Source organism: Megalops cyprinoides, chromosome 10, assembly GCF_013368585.1.
Source record: "Megalops cyprinoides isolate fMegCyp1 chromosome 10, fMegCyp1.pri, whole genome shotgun sequence".
In the NCBI taxonomy this organism is placed as follows: Eukaryota; Metazoa; Chordata; class Actinopteri; order Elopiformes; family Megalopidae; genus Megalops; species Megalops cyprinoides.
In genome coordinates, this window is record NC_050592.1 from 5,434,965 (window position 1) to 5,460,419 (window position 25,455).

Here is a 25,455-nt window from a genome sequence, read left to right on the forward strand (position 1 = left end):
ATTAACTGTGCATGTGCATGTGCAAGCATGTCTTCTGGAGACGGATAGCATCTCACTCTATCGATATTCAGCGTTTTATTTTACCAATCCACACACTAACGAAATGGTAGTGGGAAGATAAGACTGTAAAAGCTAAAGTAAATGCAACATCGCTATTGTTTAATAACGCAACAGTGGCCCTTTAACTGGTTAGCTGGCTACTCCACATTTCCAAAGGTATGTGCTATTAGCTAGCTAACGTTACCAATAAAAGAAGAAAATCAGCCTCGACGTTCGAATACAGCTATTTGGTCGATTCAAAATGACTAAAACTAGGACAAGGACTAAAACTCGAGTTACACATATGTTTTGGACACACGTATATTACCTTGTCAACTGCTTCAAATTTGAGCTCTTGCAGCTGAATTCGCTGTTCTTGACTTCCCATGACCACCGGCCTGATTGTTTACTGTCCGTTGCCGTTGGTTACCTGCGGTGAGCGGCGTGTGGGCGTGCTGCTCAGTTGGCTACAGTGCAACATGTCCTGTTTCGCAGGAAACAGGGGCGAAGCTACTGTTAAATGTTACTCTGGCGAGCTTGACATCCCTGGGTTCTCGTTGGTGTCCGCGACCGTGCAGAGTTTGTATGGAGCAGTGCCAATGCCAAACATAATTTAATTTGCATTTTCACATCTTTAATTATTGAACAGATTATAACACAGTGTTTCCGAGCACTGGTCCTTGGAGCCCCTTCTTGTGCTAGTTTTCATTCCATCGGAGCCCTTGTTTATTTAGGTCTGATTGCGATTTTAGCTGACCATCGGTATTTTTTAAAATAAACACATAAATCTAGTCATAACTTGGTGTTTAGTCGTATATACATTTTTGTTAAAAAAATGCAGTTAAAACATGCTGTACTAAAATTAAAAGAAACTGCTTTGTTCAAAATATTTTTGTGGCTGTCTTCCCCTTGACCTAATTTAGTACAGTTGTCATGGTTAATTAAACCCTAATTAATTGTTCAGGTAATTACTCCTCTTCAATACTTATTGGTATGACTAATTTATTTAAGTGATGCAAATAAAGAAAGTAGAATTTACAGAAGTAAGCTATTTCATATGTAGGCCTAAACTTATGTTAAAACAAACATTTTCCAACCACCCATATCTTTTACAGGGAACTGACAGCAGATATTTAAGTGAATTCAAATAGAGATCAGAACTAATTTAACTGTTCAATCAAACAATATGAAGCCTGGTCGATAGACAAGTAATTTAAAACCTACACCGGGGCCCCCGGGACTAGGATTAGGAGCATTAACAGGATTTGAAAGTGAATTCACTTTCAAATTTATTTTTGCCCGTGATATCACTGTAGGCTACGTCACTACATTAAAATTGAGTGTTGTTTTTGCAATTCAGCCTACTAGCCCATTCGGTTGGGCTAGCTAGCCTACGATTCTGTTATTAGTGGACAACGATTTAAAGTTTTATCGTTAATATCACAAGATATGGAATTATAGCCTATTTAATTTTGTTGTGAACTCCTTTGTCATTAGTTCACAATATTTAAGCGGTTTTCTTACTGTGCCGTGTGTGAGTTTCGCGGGGCCCAACCTGCCAGTCTGCTGCCAACCATAGCAAATTGACAAATGCAAAATTGAAATCTGTAAATTTTCGCATTTCATTTCACAATTATCTATGAATTAGGCATATCGTTTAAAATAGGAAAACAATAAAATAATGAAAATAATAATAATAAAGTAGCCTAATAAACTACATATGTTTCCGATTTCCGATTGAGAAACGAAGCACTCTTTTTCCAAATTACTTTTGCGAAGTTCTCTCGCTGGAAAGGAGCGGGTATCCTTCGGCTCGGGATAGCCTAGTAGACTTCACGCTGCTGCTTTTGACAAACCGGTGACTTCGGAAACCAACTCCTTTTGTCGTTTTACGATCTCTTTTTAATTAGATTAAATTGGCTCCTGGCAAGATCCTTAGGCTAAATGTAATTTATTCAGCTGGCTGGCTGGCTGTTTAAGTCATTTTCATGCACCAATCTGTTACATTAATCAAACTCAATGAATTTGCTGCCTTTACGTTATGTAGCAAGGTGTGTGTGTGTGCACGCGCGCATGTGTGTGAGAGGGAGAGAGAGAGAGAGAGAGAGAGAGAGAGAGAGAGAGAAAATGAGAAAGGGCAGAGATGCTCAAGTTTTAGCTTTAGTGTTTTATTTATTATTATTTTTTTTTTACTTAGAATCAAAGACTGAATCTGGTCATAAGTCATGCCCAGACGACAAAAGCATAACGGCATGCTTTTTCATCAGTGGCTATTTCCTTGGAGCGTAGTTATCACCATCATGTCTATCTTCACGACATTCTGTTCATCGTATCACGTATTTCTCCATTCTTTTTGATTTGAGCGAACGGTTGCCAAACAAATATCCATTTACGATTAAGCATCACGACCAACGCAGCCCTTCGGCGGAGACTGAACACCCCCACCCTCCTGCCCCGCCCGCATGTACGCGCGCGCACGCACCCCCACTCGTTTCAGTTAAAGGAAGGAGGAGAGACGTCTGCTGAGACTTCTCTCCTGCTCCAAACATGATGAACAAACTTGTGTTTTGCGTGCTTCTGGCCCTAATGGTGGTGATGATTTCGGCAAATACCAAGGTAACGCTTGTATTTGTTGTGCAAACGCGTAGTCTGCGGAGGATGTTGTGGAATGCTCATTCTGATGTAGGGACCTGAACACAATGAATATGCAAACTAACAAAAATACACATGATTATTTCTTTCTGAATGATTATAGAGTGAACTTTATTACTCTAAGTAATAGGCCTACTGTTTGATTTAATGTTCAAATCATGTATAAATATATAATGGTACTCTGAAAATAGCTTAAAATATACGCATCATAATAAATTTCTTCGTTTGCGTTAAGCGATGAATAATCGGTAGTTTCGAATGAACGGCACGATAAGTCTATGTTACGCCCGCAACAATGATTTCGGCGATGTTATATTACAATTAAATCCAATTCGCTGACGCTCACAACGCATTTTAGCCGAATTGATGTATTTTCCTCCTATTTTTCTCTTTTCCAGCCAGCCAATAATGGCACCTCACAAAAGGTATTTTACAAATCCCCTTTTTGCACAATTATTAGCATTTTCAACTTGAAAGAAAGACTAATGTATACTGTTTTACATTGTTCACGAGATGTAGGCTATTTACAATTATAGTAGTGTTTCTTTAAATGTGTTCATGTGCATAGAAGATACTTTACCATTCACTCTTAAAATAATACAGTAATCTTGTAGAATAGCAAAGCATTTCTTTCAGATGTGGTTTGCCACAAATGAAATCATCAGATATGATGCTGTTGGTCGGGTCGGATTTGCAGGTTCCATACCCTGGCAAAGGGGATATGAAACTCTACAGGTGTAAATACAAATTTCTGATTTAATTAGGTCTGACTCACTTCAGGTCTGACTAGTATGTTACTCATATTGCACATTTAAATCACCAGTTTCTTTTTACATCAAAGAAATGCATATTAAAAATAAATAAATCTCTCTGTTATTTAACCTATTATTTTTGCGCATTTTGACAGTCTGATTCTTCGGACGCGAGCACAGTGACGGTCCCGCTTCTGCTGCAGCTGGGGATGACGATGGTTCCCGCCCTTCTCTTCAAACTGCTCTGACCCCGGTTCCTCCATTCGTGGCGTTTGCGGAGTTCACCGTCGTGTGAATCCTTGCATACCTGTTCTCTCCAACCTGTTTTGTGTTTCGCTCCTTCTTTTGCAACCGCCAACCTCTGTGACGCTGGAAAAATGTTCTGATGGACCTGTAATGATCGGATAAGTGGCATGCATTGAATAAAACTTAAGGGCAAAAAAGGGTATGTGGTCTTATTTTCCACAGAAATGAAGACAGAGGTTCTCGTCTGGGTATTCAGTATCTTTCACCCTGGTTTATGAGTAAAATTCTTAATTATTTATCCAGACCCTTATTTAAAAGCAATAAGTGATGAAATATATAACAAGGTAAAACACTTCCAACTGTACATACAGCTTTCATCATTGTAAAAACAATAATTTTAATGGACATTTCGTACCTTGTAGGATAATGTACAATACAAGTGCATTGTAAATACGTGAGGACGAGCTATTGGTGAACTTGGGAAAAATGTTTGATAGCGTAAGCTGCTGGAAACTATACAGCTTTTGGGTCTTCTGTGGGCTGAAATATAATTGTGCATGTACATCCTTGTTGGTTTTACGCTTAGAAAGAACCCATAGCCGTAACTGACTAGAATGGACAAACGTTGCCACCAGGCTAAATATAAGAGATCAACGGTGAGCGTTGTTCGGGGTTCTGAATACTTTGCTATGATGTCATGCAGCAGGAAAATTAAGAAGGAGAAAAAGAAGATAAGGATGGCCGAGATTCAGAGGTTGGTGTATGAAATTTGCATCACAAACATTTGTACTCCTGAAATGTGGTTAGAAGGCACAAAACCACGTTCTTGTAATGGTCGGACCTCAGGGTAGTTGCGGTTAATTCCGCAGGAAACCTCATCGCGGTTCCAGAACGGTCTATGCTGCGTGTGTACGCTCCGTAAACCTGGCAGAGGGAACTGCCTGCCTTCCGAATGCAAGCGACAATGCGTTATCTGTCTGAAGACAGCGGGAAAAGTGTCCTTCCAAACCACGGGGCGTCGCTGTTCATAATTACAGAAGATATGACCCCTTACACAGGAAGTGAGCGGGGGGAAGTGGCGAAACAGTGAACGAGTGAGCACAAATTGGACTTTAGTAGAGTGCTAACGATACAAGTAGAAAGGTTGCTGTTCATATTATTTTCGGATAAAGAAGAAGTGACAAAGAAAAAAGAAGAAAATGAGTTGTCTTTGGATGGGGAATGTGAGTTACTTTCTTTGAAATGCTGATCTTCCACGCGAGATTGCTAAATTACTTAACGTTAGCTAACAGCAGCAACGGTTACGAACACAGCATTTGACCAGCTAGCAAGTTAGCCAGGTAGCTAGCTCCTAGTCGATGCTATTAACTACCTGACTAGCTATAGCGAGCTATAGCCGTTATATGTGAGTGTATAGTAATTTCGTGTTTTAGCTACCTAAACTACGTTATCTGGCGTAACGCTGGTGAATTGATAGCTTACGCAACAGAAAATGCTGCACTTCAGCTGACGTTAGCTTTTAATTCCCTTTTCAGTGTTTGGTCAGGGAGGGTGAGTCAGTGAAGATGAAGACTAAAGGTAGCTAATTATTTGGCTACATTGTCCTTTGCACCTCTAGGTACCTGCGTAGGTAGCAATCTCTGACGGTTTGTTCATGGATTTCTTAATGCCTCGTCAGTCATTCTGCGGAGTGCTGGTTAGCTAGATAACCCGCACAGTAGTATACATATACTGGCATAGACTGCAGTTAAAAATATTGATGACCGTATTTTTCAGTCCTAAGTCCACTGTTTTGATCCGTAACTTGGCTGAACACCATCTTTTATCCTGCTTTGTGAGCCCAGCATCACATCTTAATGTTCAGCGCTTTGATGAAGTTAAATATTTTTGACCAGTTATTACATTTACGTCACACACCATATAGCCTGCTTTCGTTTCAGGTCTGACTTTCTGTTTAAGTTGTGTGCAGTGCTCTGTGGTTATTTCACAGTCTTTGATCCACACATCCCTGGATGTTCTTAATGGAAGCGAGAGATTTGCAGTGCAGTGGAGTTTGTTAATCTGCAATGTGCTTTGCTCTGTGTCTTGCAAGCTGGAGCCGTATATGGACGAGAAGTTCATATCTCGTGCCTTTGCCACCATGGGGGAGCTCGTGGTGGGCGTGAGGATCATTCGCAACAAGATGACTTGGTAAGAACAAAGCTGTCAGCAAAAACCTGGAGAACCTAAGGCAGCAGCATATACTGTTATCTGAGACACTTGTACGTGGTGTATTAATCTCATTTGATGTAAAGATACAAGGTTTGCACAAGGTGGGCTACGATTATTTTTGGCAGACATTACATTATATTACATTCATATAGCAGACACTCTTATCCAGAGCGATTTCCAGCACAAGAGAACAGAAATGTATGCATTCAAGGTAACTGTAAGGTCATAAGAGTCAGTGCAAGTGCAAAATTTAACTGCAAGGAGGCAACTTCAGTTACAGTCTGGATACTATAATACATACCAGCAAGAACGTACTTAAATGTAGGAGCCTCCATAGGGAAGGACTGGGGAAAGTGCAGAGAGCTGAATATGGGGCTACAGTTTGGCATACAGGTAAAGTAAGTGGGCTTGCAATCAGAAAACTAGTAGAATTTGGAGGTCTCAGTGCTTCCCTTGAGAAATACGTGAAATAAGGAGGGAGGGAGTCTTATGTATAAGCAGAAAATCCAGTGTGGAGCAACAGTGTCTAGTTAGTCCCTATTTGTGGCACTTATAATAAATTGTGTAAGTCAGTCCACAGAGGTGCTGTTGGAGGCCGAGTAGTGAATTCGGGCTGGATGCAGGTTTTGTGAACAAGGAGCATTGCAAACAAGTGAGCCTGAACCCTTAACTGAATTAAAGCGGAACCTGAGGTCTAAACCTCTGCGCTGTCTCTTGTTCCTCCGTTCTAGGGGCGCTGCCGGCTACTGCTTTGTGGAGCTAGCGGACGAGGCGACGGCAGAAAGATGTCTGCGTAAAATCAACGGCAAGCCCCTCCCAGGAGCGACACCGGTACAGAGCGGTTGCCCGTTTCAGCTTTCCCTCAGTGTCCCAAGCCTGCTGTCAGTAGGGCACAGACATTACGTTACGTTATTGGCATTTAGCAGACGATCTTATTCAGCGCAACTTACACAAGTTACAGTTTTTTTTTTTTAACATGTTGTGCATTTATAAAGCTGGATACTCACTGAGGCAATTGTGGGTTAACTATCTGGCCCAAGGGTACAGCAGCAGTGCCCCAGTGGGGAATCGAACCAGCAGCCTTTCGGTTACAAGCCCTGTTCCTTACTGCTGTGCTACACTGCCACCCCAGACATGTACGTTTCATGGACTTGGTAAATGCGTTCCGTGCTTCTCCCTCTGGGCTCCTGTCAGTACTGAACTCTGCCCTGCGCATCATACTAAACTGCTCATTTGCCCAACACTGATCGCAGTGCTGCTGGGGCCGTGGCAGGGGAGGGGTGTGGAATGCGACATGTGACCGACGGCTTACAAAGGCCTTGCTGATTGGCTTTCCATTGGCCGGTAGGCTGGGGAGCAGGCTCCTGAATGCTCTGTGGCACTGCCACAAAGGATTGTTTTACAATGTGAATTCCAGCAACTAGCTCATATAATTTACTTATGTGTGGAATTGTAAGTTTGTTACTATGAGTTTTTCATTTGAAGCAAATTTGAATAGCCTTCTGCTATACAACCACTTTAAGCCACACAAGAAACCAACACTAGGTCTTGTAATAATACATTTTTATGTGTTATGCTGTGTGTATGTTTTATGTGTCTTGCATTTGTTATAAAAATGATAAATGGTGTTGTCCTTATGTTGCAGTATAGTAAAGTACAGGTGTCTTATAGGGTCAGATTGTGTCATATTGCTCACTATGAGGGCATTTGATAAGGAATGTTTTACTGAAGTCACCTGGAGGCCAAGCACTGTCTCTCTCCTTGTTAAGCTGTGGCTTTCTTTTCTGTTTACAGCCCAAAAGGTTCAAGCTAAACCGGGCTACATATGGGAGACAAGGAGACAACAGGTATGCCGACCTGCTCGTGTGTGCCCCTTTTAGAGGGTAACAAATGTACACTGCACTCTTTCAGACACCACATCAGCAGATCACAAGTGTTTGGGGTTTGGAACTGAATGGCTTTTGGCTGCTTCTCAGCCAGTCATGGTATGGCACATGGAAGCTTTAAATGTTGTGTGGGATGGGCAAACCTCTGCATCGGCTCCCATTGTCCTCCTTAGTTCCTAACTTCCAGACTGGTTACAGTTTCCTCGTGCTTGTTCTCTGAAGCATTTGTGCAGGCCCAGCTGATACAGGATATTGTACAAAGGTTAGTGCAACGTTGCATAAGATTGGTGGTGCATTGGCTGGCAACCCCTTCTTTACTCACGTGCCTTTGACGGTTTTGGTCACCAGTGTTTATTTTTGTTTCTCTCCCAGAAACAGGGGTGGTCCAGACAATAGGTATTCCCAGCCATACCCTTACAACCACAACCAGTACTATCAGCAGTACCCAAATTACTACTCAAACTGGGGCTACGACCAGAACTCAGGTGGCTATGGCTACAACTACAACCAGTATGACTACAGCACACAGGTAAGCTCATCTGTTTACGGCTTTGATTTTTCTATATTGCCATGGGAAAGCTAGCAGTTCCAACAGACCTATGCACAGGGCTTTGAATGAGGGTTAGCTAAAGTGCTTTTCTGAATTACTGCTTAATATTGTACACTTTATTTTGATATGAATTGTTTTTGCCTGAAGCAGGTGACTGTAAATGACCCCATGACATGTTTCCTTTTCAGTCATACGAAGAGGTTGAGGACGACGGGCTGGAGGGTGAGTGTGTGTTGACCACTTTTCTTTCTGAAATCTTCTAAGAAATGAAATGGTAAAAAAAAAAAAAAAAAGACAGATTTATGGCTGACCTTTTAGTCAAGCTCTCTGATTGACTGATGGCGAGAGTCTGCCCAGCACAGTGTCCCACTGACCATAGCCATGACCGTTGCTGTGTACCCTCTGTTTTCCAGACCCCAACACTGAGCTGGATGTGGCAGAGGCCAACCGGCAGTTCATGGAGGAGAGCGAGGAGCTGTACGACGCCCTGATGGACTGCCATTGGCCACAGCTGGACTCCTCGGACCTCCCCGTCTCCCCGTAGATCCACGCGTTGGACCAGCCGAGCACGTCTGCTCTGAAATCGTGTGACTGTCCGTCATCAGACCCGCTCTGGCTTTCCTATAGGGGAACTCTGGGAGGATGGGCCGTGTGCGACGTTAAAGGTCAAAAGGGATTCGTTTTGAAGCAGGCTAGACTGTAGCTTTGGCACCCCTGGTTGATGGTGGCCTGGGAGAACCTCCAGTGAATCAGACCTCACTGTTCCACCACTTTCCAGAAAGGATGCGTCTTCAATATATGAATCATCTTTAGCATATTTTCTCTTTTGTTTACTTGCCATTTTTGGATTTTTTATCCCTTCCACCCCCAATGTGTATGGGAAACCATCTTGGTTTTCAAACCAAAGGACACCTAGCCCACCAACTGGCTAATGTTTTTGTTTGATGCCCAGCATTATAAAATCCACTTTATACACACAGATGAAACATTCACTGTGGTCTTTGCAATAGTATCTTTGACTAGTTATCTTGTCCTCTCATCCATACTGAACTAAAACTGTGGCTGAACAATGTGTGACCACACAAAATTAGTCTTTTGTAGTGTACATACACCATAGAAAGGCATAGTTTGTTTCTATATGCATCATACATCATGCAAAATTAGTTTCATGCTGAACATAAATATTTAATGGAGCATTTGAACATGTAACTACACAGTTATGTGTGTTATGTTTAATTGTTTTTTCTATTCATTAAATGCATTCAGTTCAGATTGAGTGTAGTGCATTAAGTATTGGAAACAAATTTCTGATGCAGAAACTGAACTGGTTTCGGTGAAGTCAAAACAGCTGCATCGTTGTCATTGCTTGCCATTTCTGCCCTGCTTATATAAGGAGAGCTTGAGGTTTGGTTTAAGAACTGCATTTATGTTAACTGTGTGCTGCACATCAATGAAGAATGCATGTCACATCAAACTGTAAACTGCGTTTTTTTTTGTGCTGACTGTTTGGATTTCATAGATGCTCTCTTAAAAATGTCATACTTCAGGATAAATTCTCTCATCTTGTTGTATTTTTTGCAAATAAAGTTATTTCTCTTTTCATAGTGTGATGATTCTGACGTTGTGATATACAGTACCGGTCAAAGGTTTGGACACCCCTGATTAAGATATTTGTTTGTATGAATTTCTTTTTAAAATATTAAGTATTTTTGGCTATTTTGAAGAATCTAAAATATAAGAGTTTTGATTTGTTTAAAATGCTTTTTTGGTCACTGCAGAATTCTAGTTGTGGTGTTTCATAGTTTTGATGTCTATGTATCAGTTGCTTTGTAACTCTTAATTGTGTCATACAGTGCCACAGTAAAATAGCTTACCAGTGGTTACAAGTATGCTGCACAACTGGATGGTTTGACTGTACCCAATGGCCTGTTGCTGTCGGAATGGGTAATTTGGCTCCATTTGCGCAGCATAATGTAGTGCGTGGAGGACTTAAGGAATGTGCCACAGGCAAGGGGCCTGCAGCTCCTCTCAGAAAGGGCAGGGAGGAGTTGGGGGAGGAGGGCTGCGGCCCACAGCCCACATCTATTCACGCTGACCTGGAAGAGCCTTTCTTAATGGGCTTTTTTTTTTATTTGTTCAGGCTGGCCTGCCTTCCCCCTTCGGGTCATGTGAGTGCAGTGCGGTGTCTGTGGAGTCAGTTACCAGGAGCCGTGTGGAAGTCATGGGATAAGGTCCCTGTGCTCCAGGCTTTCCAGCTAGCATGTTAACATTGTGATAATTGGCTTGAGTTCAGCGCTGCAGTTCAGCAGAGGTCTGGTGGTTAGGCCAGATGCCTCAAATTCATGTTAAAGAGAGGGCTTGTGTGCTTGTTTCCCTTCCAGTCAGTTCCAGTACTATGTTTCGTTAGCAGATATTTTCATAAATCAACTGCTGAATTATTAGGGTGAGTATGTTGAAATTCTGTCCAGATACCAGATGATTTCTGACATCTGAGGGCAGATTCTAAATTAAGTTAGATGACTGAAAATGTGCAGGTTGTAATGACAATCGCCTTAGGGAGAAGAGTGGAAATTGCTCTCTAAACACATTTGTAAACACACGCTTTGCTTAATTATATGCGCAGTCTCAATAGTTTTGTGGATAGCACCATGAAATGGTAATGGTGAATTTGGACGAGATAACACGATGATCAGCGAATTCTGCGCAGAATTTTGCGCAGCATGACGCCTTCAAATAGACTAATGACTGCGTAAGCGAGGTCGCTGCCAGTCTTAGGGCAGGACCTGTGACGAAACGTCTATCGATTTGGAGGAACTGAGTGAGTAACGGAAGCCTCTAAACGAGTAGTTGAAACGAAGTCCTACATCAAGTAAGGTTTTATTCTATAATAATAATTCAATGCACATGTGATATATGTTGACTGTAAAGGGATTTTCACATATTTTACCTGACAAGTGTCACTAAGCTATGCAGGCAGTTACTAGTCATCTAGCTAGCTTGCTAACGTTACATACATTGACAGCTTTGCTAGCTAAATAACTAAGCTAATTGAATAACTGGCTAACCAGTCAATTTATAGCTAAGTTAACAATGAATAGATGTATCCAGTAACAATGGACAGAGGACATGGTCACGAAGCTAAGTTGTAGAACAGATCTTGTCCAGAACAGGCTAGCAAACTTGCTAGCTACAGATGTTTGGTGTAAACAGTCGACAACCGATAGCTAGCCGACCAGACTAGCTAAATAGCTAGGAAGATGATTCGACAATGTTAGCTTATTAGTTACAGGCACAACATCTTGTATGTGTTTGTATCAAATTCATAGTACCAGTTTGGTGGCTGGCCGATTAGGTTGTCTAATGGGCTTTTCTTTTTTTCCGTTTAAATATATGAGTTAACAGGCTAATCATTCAAGGGAAAGGGACAGAAAGCTGGAATCAAACTAGCCAGGCTTATTTGGCTACCGTTAGCTAGCGGTCCCATTCAACAGAAATTGCTTACGTTAGCTAGCTAGACAGCATTTGAAAATTGGCTGCGTGCCATGTGATAGCCGGCGATTTATATGTTGGATTGTCGGATTTTGCCATGTTTATTAGGCCATCATTGTAAAACGGCAATAGCTACGCAGCTGATACATGTAGGCTACTCTCTGAATTTCATGTCTTGTAGCCATGCTCCGTGTGTTCCTGACTTGGTGCAACTAGGTCAGTCCCTTCATGAAATATTGACGTTTTCTAAAACGTTTAAACGTAGCATAATGACAACGTCGCATGTGCCCCGTTTCATTCCTGTGCAGGTAATTAATTTAACCGTGTCGAATTTGTCCGAATTCTTACAGCTGATTGATGCAGGGCGTAATATCGCGTCATTCGGGGCCCAGGGTGGAGCTTCTCGGCTGCTAAATAGTGCGCCTTTGTAAATTGTGGAGTTGCGCAAGCTCTCCAGACAGCCACGCTATCCTGCAAAATCGAGGCCGAGTGTAAACAACCTGCTCCGTTTTGACCCATATCGTCAGTAGCTTGCAGGTTAGTTAGATAACGTGTAAACGATGTGACAGTTTGCTGACACCGTGAGCCACGCCTGACCAACAGGCGACGTTTTTGGCGAGCTATCTGGAAAAAGGGATACTGCGTGCAAGAAAACGATTTCCTGCGTAACCAGGTGGGTAGTGCTAAGAGGCTATCTTAGAGTATGATGTTGCATTGTGTTGTTGCTAGCTACCTGACCATGATGGTTACCGGTAGTGACCGTACACCAATCCTGCGTAGCTGTCAAATTCTGTGTGGAAACTCGCCGATTGATTATTCGTTCCCCAGACACGTTACGTTACATTATTGTCATTTAGCAGACGCTGTTATCCAGAGTCACTTACGTCGCTCACAGTTTTACACATTATGTATTTATACAGCCGGATATTTTACTGAGGCAGCTGTGGGCTAGGTACCTTGCCCTCTGGGGAATTGAACCAGCAACCTTTTGGTTACGAGCCGTGCTCCTTACCACTATGCCACACTGCCGCACTAGCCACCACACCTGCAACACTAGTCAGAAAATGTGGCAGTGGGGCGGAATGCGACAATGTCCCACGCGTTATTGTTTGAATTTCGTGGAGGTAATATTTAGACAAATGATAAATAGATGAATAGTAAATGAGATAATAGTGAAATAACCTCTGCTCGGGCACGAATGGTAGGCAGATAATGTATGTTTTGCCATTTTGACAGGAATGGATGTTTTGTGTTTATATAATTTCCGGTCAGGTTAAGTTCAACAGCAGGTCAGCTTGCTGATGAGATATTATGGCTGCCTCGTCGTGTGGTGTAGCCACCCTGCGTCAGAGCTGTTCAGCTGAGACCGTTTCAGGGCGTTCCACGCAGGAAGGAGATCGGTGTTTGTTTTTGCTGTGTTACCGTGTGATGGTGTGTATTGCTTAGATGGAACAGAAGATTAGAATGGAGCTGCCTCAAAGTGCACAGCATTTGTGATCTTCCCAGCTGGTGAGAATCACACATCGAGTCTAGAGACAAGAGCTGTTACAGTGCCGAAGTTGCTGTTATCAAATGTGGTATTTCGTTGCTGATTGCAAAGCATGGCAGTTAAAGGTTGTCGTGATAATTGAAGCGTATTCAAAGGTTGTGTCCTAGAAGCATTTAGTATCAAAGACGCCGGTGCCCAAGTCTTTAGTCTTTAGGTTAAGGATGCTGACTATCTTGCCATTCTGGTTAGTTCAACCAGCTTGTTTAGCATCATTGGGTTTAGAACTCCTATCTGTCGTAGCTGAAAAACATCTACAATATAAATGCATCTACTCTATTTATTCGAATTTCTCAGTCATTGCCTGTTTGGGTGTCAGTGAGTGTCTGTTCTGAGGGGAGTGGTTCAGCGCGAGGCTTCATGAAGCCTAAAACGGGTAGGGCTGTCAACTGTAATCAGTGACTCACTGATCTCAACCAGTACTCTATGTTCTTACGTGTTGGGCCAAGTCTTCTGTTTGCTATGAACAGGTGACTGATTGACATTACGTTGCATCTCTGTTCATGGAGTGTCTCTCTCTGATCATTTGTTCAGGAACCATTTTTGTCTCCACCAGCAAGAGCCACAAGAGCCACTGCATCTCGTTTCATCCAAAGCCTTTCTTAACATATTATAGATTAATCTATGTGCTTGGTTCAGCAGGGTCGGACTGTAAATTCCTGCAGTCCTTGTTCTGCTTTCTGAATGCAGTGGGTATTTGATCTGTCCCTGCTAAATTGTCATTGTCACAGAGATGTTCTTCCCTGAGCTCAGAAGAGCTGTTAAGTGCTTGGCCCTTAGCTCCTTAGAAACTAGTGCTACTAATAACACAGCCTCCGGTGTTCTTGTGATTTGAGTGCATCAACCAGAGTTGCTGTGTTTCTGTCTTTGTGTCTGGTTTGCATTGATTGACCACAGGGCTTTTCAGCTAGGCATGAGGCAGCACTATTCATTGTGTAGGCCTCATTGCGATCTCAGCGTTTCCTCGGGAGTTAAAAATAACAATTGGTGAGATAGACAACTAATTGCAGCTCATGTTTAGTATTCTCCTGGGGATGCAGCAATCTGGGGCGCATTCCTAGTCCTGGACCGCAACAAGACCGGATGTTGTGTCTTGTGCTTTGGTCGTTTTCCGGATGGGTTGTCTTCTGTCTGCTTCTGTTGCAGGTGGAGCGTAAAAATACACTCCTGGTTTTGATTTGACAGGTTTTGAATGTGTGTGTTTTTTTTCCTCCCCTCAGGCATATCAGAGGAGCCAGCAAGCACAGACCAGTCGCTCTGTCGGTGTGCCTCACCCTCTCCTCAGTCCTCGTTCCTGGTTTTGGAGGGTGATTGACAGCTCAAAAGCAGCCATGTCTTACGGGAAGGCAGACAGCTACCGCTCCCAGCCACGGGACTTCAGCACCCTCATCCAGACATGCAGCTCCAACATCCAGAAAATCACACAGAACAGTGAGTACCATGGGAGGACGCAGGGAGACAGGGCTAAATTTATTCCCACCCCCCCCACCCCCCCCACCCGTCCACTAGGTAATGTTAAATCCAAGCAATCCACTAATGGAGAACAGTCATTTACAGTACTGCACATTTAGAACAAAGCAGTCTGAAGTTTATAAATGCTTTTACTCACTTGCATTATCCAGGTATGTTGTTGTTAGCTCTTTGGCTGGATTTCAGCTTGTTTACAGGCCTGGCATCAGCCGAGCCTCAGACCGAACAGATATGCCAGCCTACCTGGGGGTGACTGAATGTGCTCGAGTGACGATACATTTCCACAAGGCAGGGTTGAGTTCAGGCTTGAAAAATACTGAGAGATTGTTGAAATTAGTGCAGGTGCTGTTTATGCAGATCTCACTTTCAGTCAGTATCCTTACTAAAATTAAATCACTTTGTGCGTTAGTTTCAAATGAAATGAAGCATGCAGTTTACGATAATGTGCATTCAGTTTCCAACTCCACCACCTAAATTTGCTAGTTAGGCTGAATGCCTATTGTGTAGCTTTTTCCCCCCCTTGTGCTTCCTTGCATAACTCTTTAACAGCATTGGGCGACTTCTCAAATTTGCCACCCGTATTGGACAAGTCTTTTATGTAAAATACTTTCACATGGCATTCATTTTCGATAGGATCCACTTATGCATATCACATTTGGCAGTGGAGGGAAGAGACAACTGTAATGCAAACTGTCATGTTGAAGTGTGGAGTGTTGGGGCTCACGTGCGGCATGTAGAGTGCCTCACTGAGGCAGATGGCAACATGGCCATAATCTCCATCCAAGTGTTGTGCTTGCTTTGGTGTGCGGTATAAAAACTTCAAACTGAGTTGCTTTAAGCTTGGTATCCATCCAGAATAAATGAAAGAGGACCTTTTAAGTGTATCTTTGCATTTTCAAATATATTGGCTTCTTTTATTACTGTATTACATTACATTGAATTTTAAGAGGTGATGCTGTTTCTTTAACAAGGGAACTTCCCTAATTTCTGTGTTAATTTTGACCTTTAAAACAGAAGTGAGAAATGTCTACATAAAAAAGTGTTTGTGTGTAGTATTGGAGATTAGCCAAACAAGCATTTCCTGTTAAGTGGTTTTGAGTAAAGGTGATGGGGAATTCAGCTTTGAAGATAACCAGTATTTTTACTTGTACAGTATTTCCTTACATTTTCAACAGTTCTGCCCTTGTCCCACTCCACGTGTGTTAATTTAGCTGTTTTTGTGCTTGCCCACAGCTGCCCAGATCAAAAACATGCTGTACCAGCTGGGGACAAGGCAGGACACTGCCGAACTACAGGACAGACTGTGAGTGAATGTCTCACCGACCATCACCAGTGGGTCCGTCCCACCTGAGAGTAGATTGTACCTGACTTTCCACCATCACATTGTATACAATGGGCAGGGTTTCCAATACATTGTTTGCTAGCAGATGCTCTTATCCTGAACACCTTAGTTTACATATCATTCATTTGTACAGCTGGATGTTTGATGGAACAATTTGGGTTAAGGTTTTTGTGTAAGGGTGCAGGACCAGCGGGAAGCCCATCTGGAAACTGAGCTGCCCTCTCATGCCTTACAAGCCCTGTTCCTCACCCATGTACCACACAAGTCTCAGCTCCCATCATGCACCTCTCACCTATTCACTTTGCCCCCCCCGCCTTAGTACAACACTGAGTTCTAGTCAGTGAATGAGTGCCTTCCCAAATTGCAATTAATTATGAAGTAGATTTAAAAAAAAAAAAAAAAACCCTCCTTCCAGTGAGACAGTTCATGTAGATCCAAAAGACTTGTATTTCAGAAGGAGTCACACTGGTGTTATGAGTGGCGTTGTAATAAGCCAGGATGTGTTCTGACAGCGGCTATATGTGTGCGTCACCACAGACAACAGGTGCAGCACTACACAAACCAGCTGGCAAAAGAGACCAACAGACACCTGAAAGACCTCGGCTCTCTGCCCTTACCCGTGTCCCCCTCAGAGCAGGTGAGGCTTTGTGCTTGTGTTTTGTGGGCTAGCTGTACCTAGCACACTGACTGGACACCCTGCACCAAACCGCAGCAAACACCAGTGACGGATTGGTATGGCTTGCTTGGATACTGAATTAAGCTTGGTGGAAGTACATTTTCAACTGCTTTGCTGAGTATTTTGTTAATGTTAGTTTTTTAGTGTTGTCATTGCCTGGCATTGCTTGGTCTGCTTCTGCTCTGCTGTTTAGCCAGGAAGCATGCTAAAATCATAAAAAGATAGCAGGCACAGACAACCACATGCATCTAAGAAAAAGCTAAACTAAAATAATTGCAGTTCATATTAGACAGATGAGTCGGGAGGTCACTAGTTGTTCATAATTTAGTAGCTTCACAAAGTAGCGACATTGCTAATCAGCTTTGTTTCTGATAACAACAATGTTTGCTGGCAAAGGCTGATAACATTAGGTAAATGATGCCTACTAGATTGTGTAAGGTGTCCTGTTAGAGCCAAAATAACATAGCTACATGATTTTAGCCAGATGTATACTTGATAGAAATTGCCTCGTCTGAAACGAGGATCTGGCTGTCTACATAATGATATTTTCAGTCTGAGGGTTGCTGCCTCAATGCACTTTGTCTGATTGAAGGACTTTTTGGTGGCCATCTAAATTTGGGTATATTGCCTGCTTCTGACTGTCTTCTTGCTTCTAGTTGTCATGGATTTTGTTGTGACGCAGTTGATGGCCATGAGTGGAAATCACCTGATTTCAGTTGGCTTTTGTAGCCAGTTCTCTTATTTTGAGATTTTCAGTGAGTGTCATTTAGGGAGGAAGTTCCTTGTAATCTGGCAAACTTTGAAAACTAGTCAGGTTTAATCATAGTTCTCTCTTTTTTTTAAATATATCTTGACAGAGGTACCTTAGTTTGTCATTTAAAATCATTAGACTTTTGTTGTAATGCACGTGTGGTCTTCACCATTTTTGTGCTGGACAGAGATGGGGTATACTGTCAAAAATGCCTTCAGTTTAACGTATTAGTTTATAAGGTGTGAAGAGAGAATGCGAGTGTGTAAAGTAATTTTGCATGCTCTCTGTCTCCACCCTGTGGCGGTATGGGCACATTGTTTCCACCCTCAGCGGCAGCAGAAGATCCAGAAGGAGAGGCTGATGAATGACTTCTCAGCCGCACTCAACAACTTCCAGGTGGTCCAGCGGCGCGCGGCTGAGAAAGAGAAGGAATCAGTGGCCAGGGCCCGGGCTGGGTCCCGCCTCTCGGTAAGCACTCTCCCCTGTGGTTGGACATTTTCTCTGTCGGTTATATTCCACTTCCTTCTTTCCTCTCACAGACTTAACCCATCTTCACTATCCTCATTCACATACAGTACATTTCCTGTCACCAGCTATATGCTGTTGCCAGAGGATAACAAATCTCCTTTATCTACTAAAATGCATGTCAGGCTTGCAATAACCACTGCATGATTTAACACTATAACACCACTAGACATTTTATACATGTTATAGTGCCTGACACAGCTAATTAGGGAATTAATACTGCACAGTCACTAAATAGGTGTAAAAAGGTACCTAGAATGAGGTATAGTTGGGAGAATGTATACACTTAAACCGTAAAAAACCTCTGTGTCTGACCTTCACGAGATAAGAATCATGCTTAATTTGATCTTTTATTTATAGGCTGAAGATGGCAATCGGGATGAGCAGCTTGTATCATTTGATAAGTAAGTGTACATGTACGCTCTGCATTTTGGCTAGTCCCTGCAGTAGGTTTTGTATGTTGGTCAGATAGAGTATGGATTGTCAGAAAGATATCCTGTCCCCTAAAAAGAGATTGTGGTACCTTTGATTTTGTGCATCTCTGAAATTCTTGACAAAATCATACGGACTAAATAGGCATGTACTGTCACATTTCAGCGTTTGGGTTTGGGTATTTTTTGGCTCGCGATTGGTCTCCTGGTGTGATCAGGATGCCGAAGCCCGCATCTCATTGGCTGTTTTTGCCGTTTGCAGTAACGATGACTGGGGCGGCCAGGCTCAGTCGCAGACAGAGGAGGCGGCCATCACCGAGGAGGACCTGGAGCTGATCAAGGAGCGCGAGACCAACATCCGGCAGCTGGAGGTGGGGCTGCGCGTCGCCTGCACCCCTCAGCTGGGGAGCTATCTCTGCACTTGCGCTCTGAATGACCGTGCATAAGGGTGTATGCCAGTGGAGTTAAATATGTGCGGATGTCTGATTAACCCCACAAAGCAATGCAAACATGAAAGAGCACGTGCAAACGATGCCCAGATTCGGGACACTTTGTGAGGGCGGTCTGTAGTTTCGGATATCCTCCAGCATTTGGGGATTTCTGGACAATATGTTGTCATGGTAACACCGTGGTAGCAGTTTTTGTTTTAATCCTTAATGGATCCTTAATGGTAAATTCTTTAGGGTACAGGTTATCGAATTCTTACAATAGGTGTGTTGTTGGGTGTGGTCAGATGTTTTAGAATTGTAGTTTTGGAATTAGAAAACAGGAGGAAATTTGGAGCTGTGTGTTGTTTTTTTTTTTTAGGTGCTGCAGGTTTGATGCTGGTTTCTGTGTTTTGATTCAAATTTGATTTGTCAGGCGGTGAAAACCACTGCCAAGTTTGACTCATTGAGAATAGGCTTTTAATTCTGGGAATGATATTAATCTGTACAGTGGCTGTCTGAGCCTTCAGCAGTAGGAGGAGACGGTTCCGTTAGTCAGAGGCATCTTGCATCATTTTCGAAAGAGATGTGAAGCGTACATGGTAGAGATTACTGTCTGAGAGTAATATTCATAACTGACAATTGATGTCTGAAAGTGGTTTTGGAGTATGTGGATGGAAGGTTCAGGATGCCAGAAATCTATTTAACATGCTTTAGTGGCAGAGTCCGGTAAGTTAGAGGTTAGTAGTAAAAAGTCAGGCAAAGTACATGCTGAAGCAGGTTGTTATGTTATCAGTGGCAAGCAGTGATCTTTTCACATTATGTTTGCACCCTTGTACTGTGACCCCATCTCAGGCAGTTTCTGCTCAGACACGAGGTTGATCAGATCATTTAATGTGACTTTCTCTCGTTCCAGTCGGACATCATGGACGTGAACCAGATCTTTAAGGACCTAGCAGTGATGATTCATGACCAAGGCGAAATGATTGGTAAGACCACCACTGGCACCGGCAGGGACCTCAGACTGTTTGATTGTCTCATCAGCAGCAGACCCTCACTTACTTTATGCCAAACGGGCATTGTGATGAATTGTAAATTCTGTGACACTGATCTGTGATCAGTGTTCTGTGCTCAGCACGTTTGATGTGGTGTTCCAGTGGCGTCTCTGTGACACTGATCTGTGATCAGTGCTCAGTGCTCCGCGTGTTTGATGTTACACTGCAGTGGCGTCTCCTCTCTGACTTGCAGACAGCATCGAGGCCAATGTGGAGAGCGCAGAGGTGCATGTAGAGAGGGGTGCTGAGCAGCTCCAGAGGGCTGCTTACTATCAGGTAAGACTGTTATGGTGCATGAGTGAGTTAGCTTGGGGCAGCAGTGTAGCATAGTGGTAAGGAGCAGGGCTTGTAGCTGAAAGGTTGCTGGTTCGATTCCCCACTGGGGCACCGCTGTTGTGCCCTTGGGCAAGGCACTTAACCCACAATTGCCTCAGTAAATGTCCAGCTGAATAAATGGGTAACATTGAAAAAAAAAACTGTAACCGATGTAAGTCACTCTGGATAAGGGCGTCTGCTAAATGCCAGAAATGTAATAATAATAACTTCAAAACAGTGTGAGTTTGTTTTATTTTTATTGGAATTGTGGTTGGTGAAGTATGGATTTGTCATTCTAAACTATTCACTAACCCTCGTAGTTTGTAGATTATCTGGACTTGTGACCAGTGGCTTAAGGGTTCAGGACCGCATGTGGGGAAAACTGGGTTTAAAGGAACATTCACCTGCAGAGATCAGAATCTCTCTGGCGTTCTCAGAGACTCTTCTTTTATGATAAATGGCCATATGGTCATCAACAAGTGCAAACTCAAGACAAGGTATTCATTTATACTTTTACAAAACAAGAACAAGAAGTACAATAACAGCTTTTACAAGTACAAAGCCAGAGTTTCTGCAGTGATATGTAATCAGTTGTTATATGTGATCAACTCTGCCCTAAGTATGCCCAGGAACTGGCTGAAATTTTTCTGTATTTTGAACACTATCCTTGTGGCCAGGGCCCTTTGAAATCACTCTACCAGGAATGCTGTAGTCTCAGTCGATTCCAGTTCCCATGACAACTCCTCCTCCTCCCTAGCCAGAACACGATTCTGCTCTAGTTCCCGGGCTCAGAATCAGTAATCAGGCTCTGTAGTTGAGAGTTGACCTGTGGTGTGAATTTTGATGCTAATTCTGGAGCCCTGAAAAGCATATAAAAAAAAAACAAAACAAAAACAATGTATGTTTACGAAAGATTTATTTGCTCAGCTGGGCTCTTGACTGAATGTCATCGTATGATCATGTGATGCCCTTGGTCTCAGTCAGGGCCTATCAGCTCTTTCCTGGCAGCATCCCAGCAGAATTTGCAGCTCTCTAAAAATGGCAGACCAGTTCCAGGTCTTACTACAGGTCTTGATTGATAAATTATATGGGTAGATAAGGAGGTGTGTGTTTGTGAGTGTGTGTGTGTGTGTGTGTGTGTGTGAGTGTGAGAGAGTGTGAGAGAGTGTGTGTGAGTGTGAGAGAGTGTGTGTGAGTGTGAGAGAGTGTGAGAGAGTGTGAGAGAGTGTGAGAGAGTGTGAGAGAGTGTGTGAGTGTGAGAGGCTGAAACAAAATCATGCGGCTCGTGCGGCTCTGTGGGATCAGGGTTGAGTAGTTGTACTGAAGGTGGGCCGTGCCCCTGCCTAACAGCCATAACGCCTGTGCCCTCTGTTCTCCTACAGAAAAAGTCCCGCAAGAAGATGTGCATCCTGGCCCTGGTGCTGTCTGTAGTGGTGACCATCCTAGCCATCATAATCTGGCAAGCCACCAAATGAAGAAGCAGCTTTTGCAGCTTTTTTTCTTTTTCTTTTTTTTTAAAGTCATTCTTTCAACCTGGGATCTGAGCAGGGGGGTGGGGGCAGGGGTGAGGCTGGGGTGGGGTGGGGTGGGGGGGATTGGGGGGGGGTTCTGTGAATGTGGAGGGGACGAGGGGACCAGAACTGTCAAAGCCCCTGTAGAAACATGCCGTCACCTCTCCATCGCAGGATAGCCGTGTCACGTTCCTGATGCAGAGAAATTGTATTTATGTCTTAATGAAGGAAGAGATGGGGGGGGGGGGGGGGGGTATGGGGGAGGGTGGGTGGGGGGGACAGGGGAGAGATGTAAGGACTGTAATTGAACATTTCACCCTTCTGTCAAGTCATGTGACATGTACTACACTAAACACTAAATCTGAACCTGTTGCATTTTGAAAAGCAAATGATTATTATTGTACTTAGGGTGCAGATAATGTATACAATTTGATGCAAGGTTGCATACCATCACATGTATATAAATTCCACATTTGTGGTTTGGTTAGGGTTTTTTTTTATTATTATTTTTTATCACATTTCCTGTAGTCTCTTTGACTCCTAGAGGCCTCAGCATGGCGAGTTCAGTGTGCCATACTCTCATGTTATAACGCGTGCAAGACCTGAAGAAACTCTTCCATTAAAGTCACAGTCGACGATAATCTTAATGATGATCGTTATAGTAATATTAGACTGCATACCAGTATTCTGCTCATATCTGTGTCACAGCAACTCTGGGTCCTTTTCTATTGGCAGTGAATTAAACGATGGTGAGACTCTGGGAAATTTAATTTCAATGGTTTAGCTGTTTGTGTGCTGTTTAGCTTAACTGTTTATTATTATTGTTTATTTAAGTACCCGTAACAGGTATCAAAAATATGAACTTTGGATAAGACTTAAGGTTTAAAAGCTGTCTGTTAAGCCTAGCAAAACACAACCATGTTTCAAAGAGCATTGCCTCTTTGTGTGACTGTCAACTTGATTTTTAATATTATATATATATATATATAATATAATTTGTATTAGATTATTAAAGTGATAATGTCTTAAGTTCTTCTGTTTTTTTTCTTTCTAGCATCTGAGAAGCAGTGGAACATACAGACTTCTCCATCCATACTCAGTCATAGTAAACATCCATAAACAGTCATAGTTTAAGAAGCAGTAAAATCAGGCACAAGCACTATAGCATTGGCTTGGATGGGTGCCTGGGTTGAGCTACCTGTAGGTCAGCAGTGAGCTCTTGCCCAGTGCCAAACCTGCTCCAGAGGAGATTACGCCTGCGACAACCCCGAGTGCCTGGACGTCAGTGCCTGTTGGGCTGAGTGCTCTCTGCTGCTACCTCTCCGTCTCGGTGTCCTTTGAAGACACCTTGTGTTGCGCAGTTTGTCCACACATGCAGTTATTAAAAAAATGACTATTTCCCATTGTCTTTCCTTTTCAAAAATGATCTTCACTTGATAAAAATATGGTGTGGAATTCCTAATTGTAACTACCAATCTTGGTGAAATTATTTTTGAAAATAATTACTTAAAACTAGTTTCCCCATTTGTGAAACGCTGACAAAAATAACATTGAATTCAGCAGTTTGTGGCCAGAGTGCCATGGCTACAGTGTGCAACACTGCTATCCCCAAACACCAGTCCTGGAACAGCAGCTTTTTGTGGTGGCTTTGGTATATTGCTAATGGCGTCCAGGCACTTCGATTTCTCAGCTGTAACCCTCGTGGTTGCTTCATTCAAGACTGACACACATCCAAGCCAATCAGGCTGTTCTCTGCAGTAACATTGGAAGATGATGTTGACATTGTTTCAGTGCGAAATGTTCATGAAACATTTCACTAAGTAATAATTCCTGTCTTTCATTTAGTGCTGTTTTTCCCCTGTTGTTCCCCTGCTGTTTTGCTGCCTATCTGCAGCACCCGTGTAGGTGATTACGGGTGGACATTTTGCGTCTAAACACCCAGCAGGTCACCGCAGATTTTAAGGGAAGAGGATTACTTTGCAAATTAGAGAGGGGGATGACCAGATGGTCAGATGGAGGTTGGAGGGTGAGCCAGGACACCTGGGTTCAGCCTCCCGCTCTGCCAGGGGATCTTTGATAAACACTGTAATCCAGGGAATCAGTTTAAAGTCTGATTTTAAAGGGGGTGGCAGTGTAGTGTAGTGGTAAGGAGCAGGGCTTGTAACTGAAAGGTGGCTGGTTTGGTTTCCCACTGAGGAACTACTGCTGTTCCCTTGGGCAAGGTACTTAACACACAATTGCCTCAGTAAATATCTAGCTAACAATGTAAAAAAAAAACTGTAATTGATGTAAATATCTCTGGATAAGAGCATCTGCTTAATGACAACAATGTAATGTGATGCCCAGCACAACCTGGGGGCATTAGATTCTGCATTCTGCCAGAGGGGTGCGCAGCTGATGGCTGAACGTCTTCTATACTTAGGCATAGGGCTTGTGCTTCTCGATTCACCATAGACTAGTGAATCGGCCACCAGGGGTCACTGTTGCCCAGCCTGCGAACTGAATCTCGGGTTCGGTCAGACAGGCTTGACACACTGAGAAACAGCCCTTGTACACAGGGCTGAAGAGGGGTGCCAGCAGAGCATTATGGGAAAGGTGTCCGCTTGTAAAGCGTTCTGTTGGTCCCATGAAGGCCCTGTGAAGAGTTTTTTTTTTTCTCTGTTGTAAAGATGCAAGCTATAAAGCAGCATGAAAGCACTGCTACCCTGCTGCGTCCAAGAACTCTGCTGTGTTGGAATGCGTAAATTGTTATACAAACAGCAAGGGCCTTGCATCACTATCCACTGCAATTCGAGATGATGAGGTTTGGCCAGACCGACAGGCCAAAAGCAACTTTGTCATTCAGAGCGGTCCAGCACCTTGCGACAGTCCATAAATCTGCCACATTATCTTTTGTTTATGTTTTCTATTGCTTCGGCGGTGCCAAACCCCTGGCTGACGTTACCAGATCCGTCAGCAGCTCCCAGCGTAAATCAGGACCATGTGACCGCCACCGTTGCGGTTTTCTTCCGACGACAGCGTTCTGGGACGGAGCGTGTGGAGTGAGAAACCCTCCCGTGAGGAGCGGGGAAAACTTACGAGCGTATGGCCGCTGCTCAACTGTGTCTCTGTGGTCATTTCTCACAGGCTCTCTGAATGATGGGCCATTCTGTCTTCCTTTTCTTCCTCTCCTGGCCTGAGTTTCGCCTGGGTCCTTAAGGGCTGGACACGCTCCCAAATGACCCCTCTCTGCCAGCGTTGGATGTTGTGCGAGCGTTACCCCTCTCGTCCTCCTCCTAATTCGTAGGCTAGGATTCAGAATCGGAGCTGACGCTGCCACCAGGGGGTGCACCACGTGGATGCTGTGGTCGTGGGCAGGCGATGAACTCAGAAAAATTACGTTGCATTCTTTTACGTTACATTACTTATCTGCAGCGACTGCCAGCACAAGAGGTCCAAGGCCTCCGAGGGGTGTTTTGACACATGTGCACCTGCAGGTCGAGGTCAGGGTTTACACAAGAGGAAAGGTTCCCGCGGCAACTGCGCCCCCCCCCCCCCCCCCCCAAGACATGGACTTTATCCCCTTACATAAACGTACCGGGCC

General features: G+C 43.4%; 2 protein-coding genes across 5 annotated transcripts; both read left to right on the forward strand.

Annotated features, from left to right (window-relative positions):
• The first annotated feature begins 4,772 nt into the window (after positions 1-4,772).
• On the forward strand, positions 4,773-9,750 carry LOC118784831 (tRNA selenocysteine 1-associated protein 1-like). Of its 2 annotated transcripts, none has more exons than XM_036539274.1 (7): positions 4,773-4,912; positions 5,782-5,879; positions 6,632-6,731; positions 7,695-7,747; positions 8,159-8,315; positions 8,525-8,558; positions 8,750-9,750. In XM_036539274.1, the coding sequence occupies exons 1-7, from the start codon at positions 4,889-4,891 to the stop codon at positions 8,878-8,880; spliced, it is 597 nt and encodes a 198-aa protein (XP_036395167.1). In that variant the 5' UTR covers positions 4,773-4,888; the 3' UTR covers positions 8,881-9,750. The 2 variants fall into 2 exon arrangements, with proteins under 2 accessions (XP_036395167.1, XP_036395168.1); XM_036539275.1 differs by having other exon boundaries at positions 8,165-8,315.
• A 1,334-nt stretch (positions 9,751-11,084) lies between these two features.
• Positions 11,085-21,894, forward strand: LOC118784773 (syntaxin-12-like). 3 transcript variants are annotated; one of them, XM_036539187.1, is made up of 10 exons: positions 11,085-11,154; positions 14,592-14,802; positions 16,075-16,144; positions 16,721-16,820; positions 17,941-18,078; positions 18,496-18,539; positions 18,829-18,937; positions 19,908-19,980; positions 20,240-20,322; positions 21,744-21,894. In XM_036539187.1, exons 2-10 carry the CDS (start codon positions 14,703-14,705, stop codon positions 21,834-21,836), a joined length of 810 nt encoding a protein of 269 aa, XP_036395080.1. In that variant the 5' UTR covers positions 11,085-11,154; positions 14,592-14,702; the 3' UTR covers positions 21,837-21,894. The 3 variants fall into 3 exon arrangements, with proteins under 3 accessions (XP_036395080.1, XP_036395078.1, XP_036395079.1); XM_036539185.1 differs by having other exon boundaries at positions 11,107-11,205; XM_036539186.1 differs by lacking the exon at positions 11,085-11,154 and adding an exon at positions 12,311-12,498.
• Positions 21,895-25,455: the final 3,561 nt, after the last annotated feature.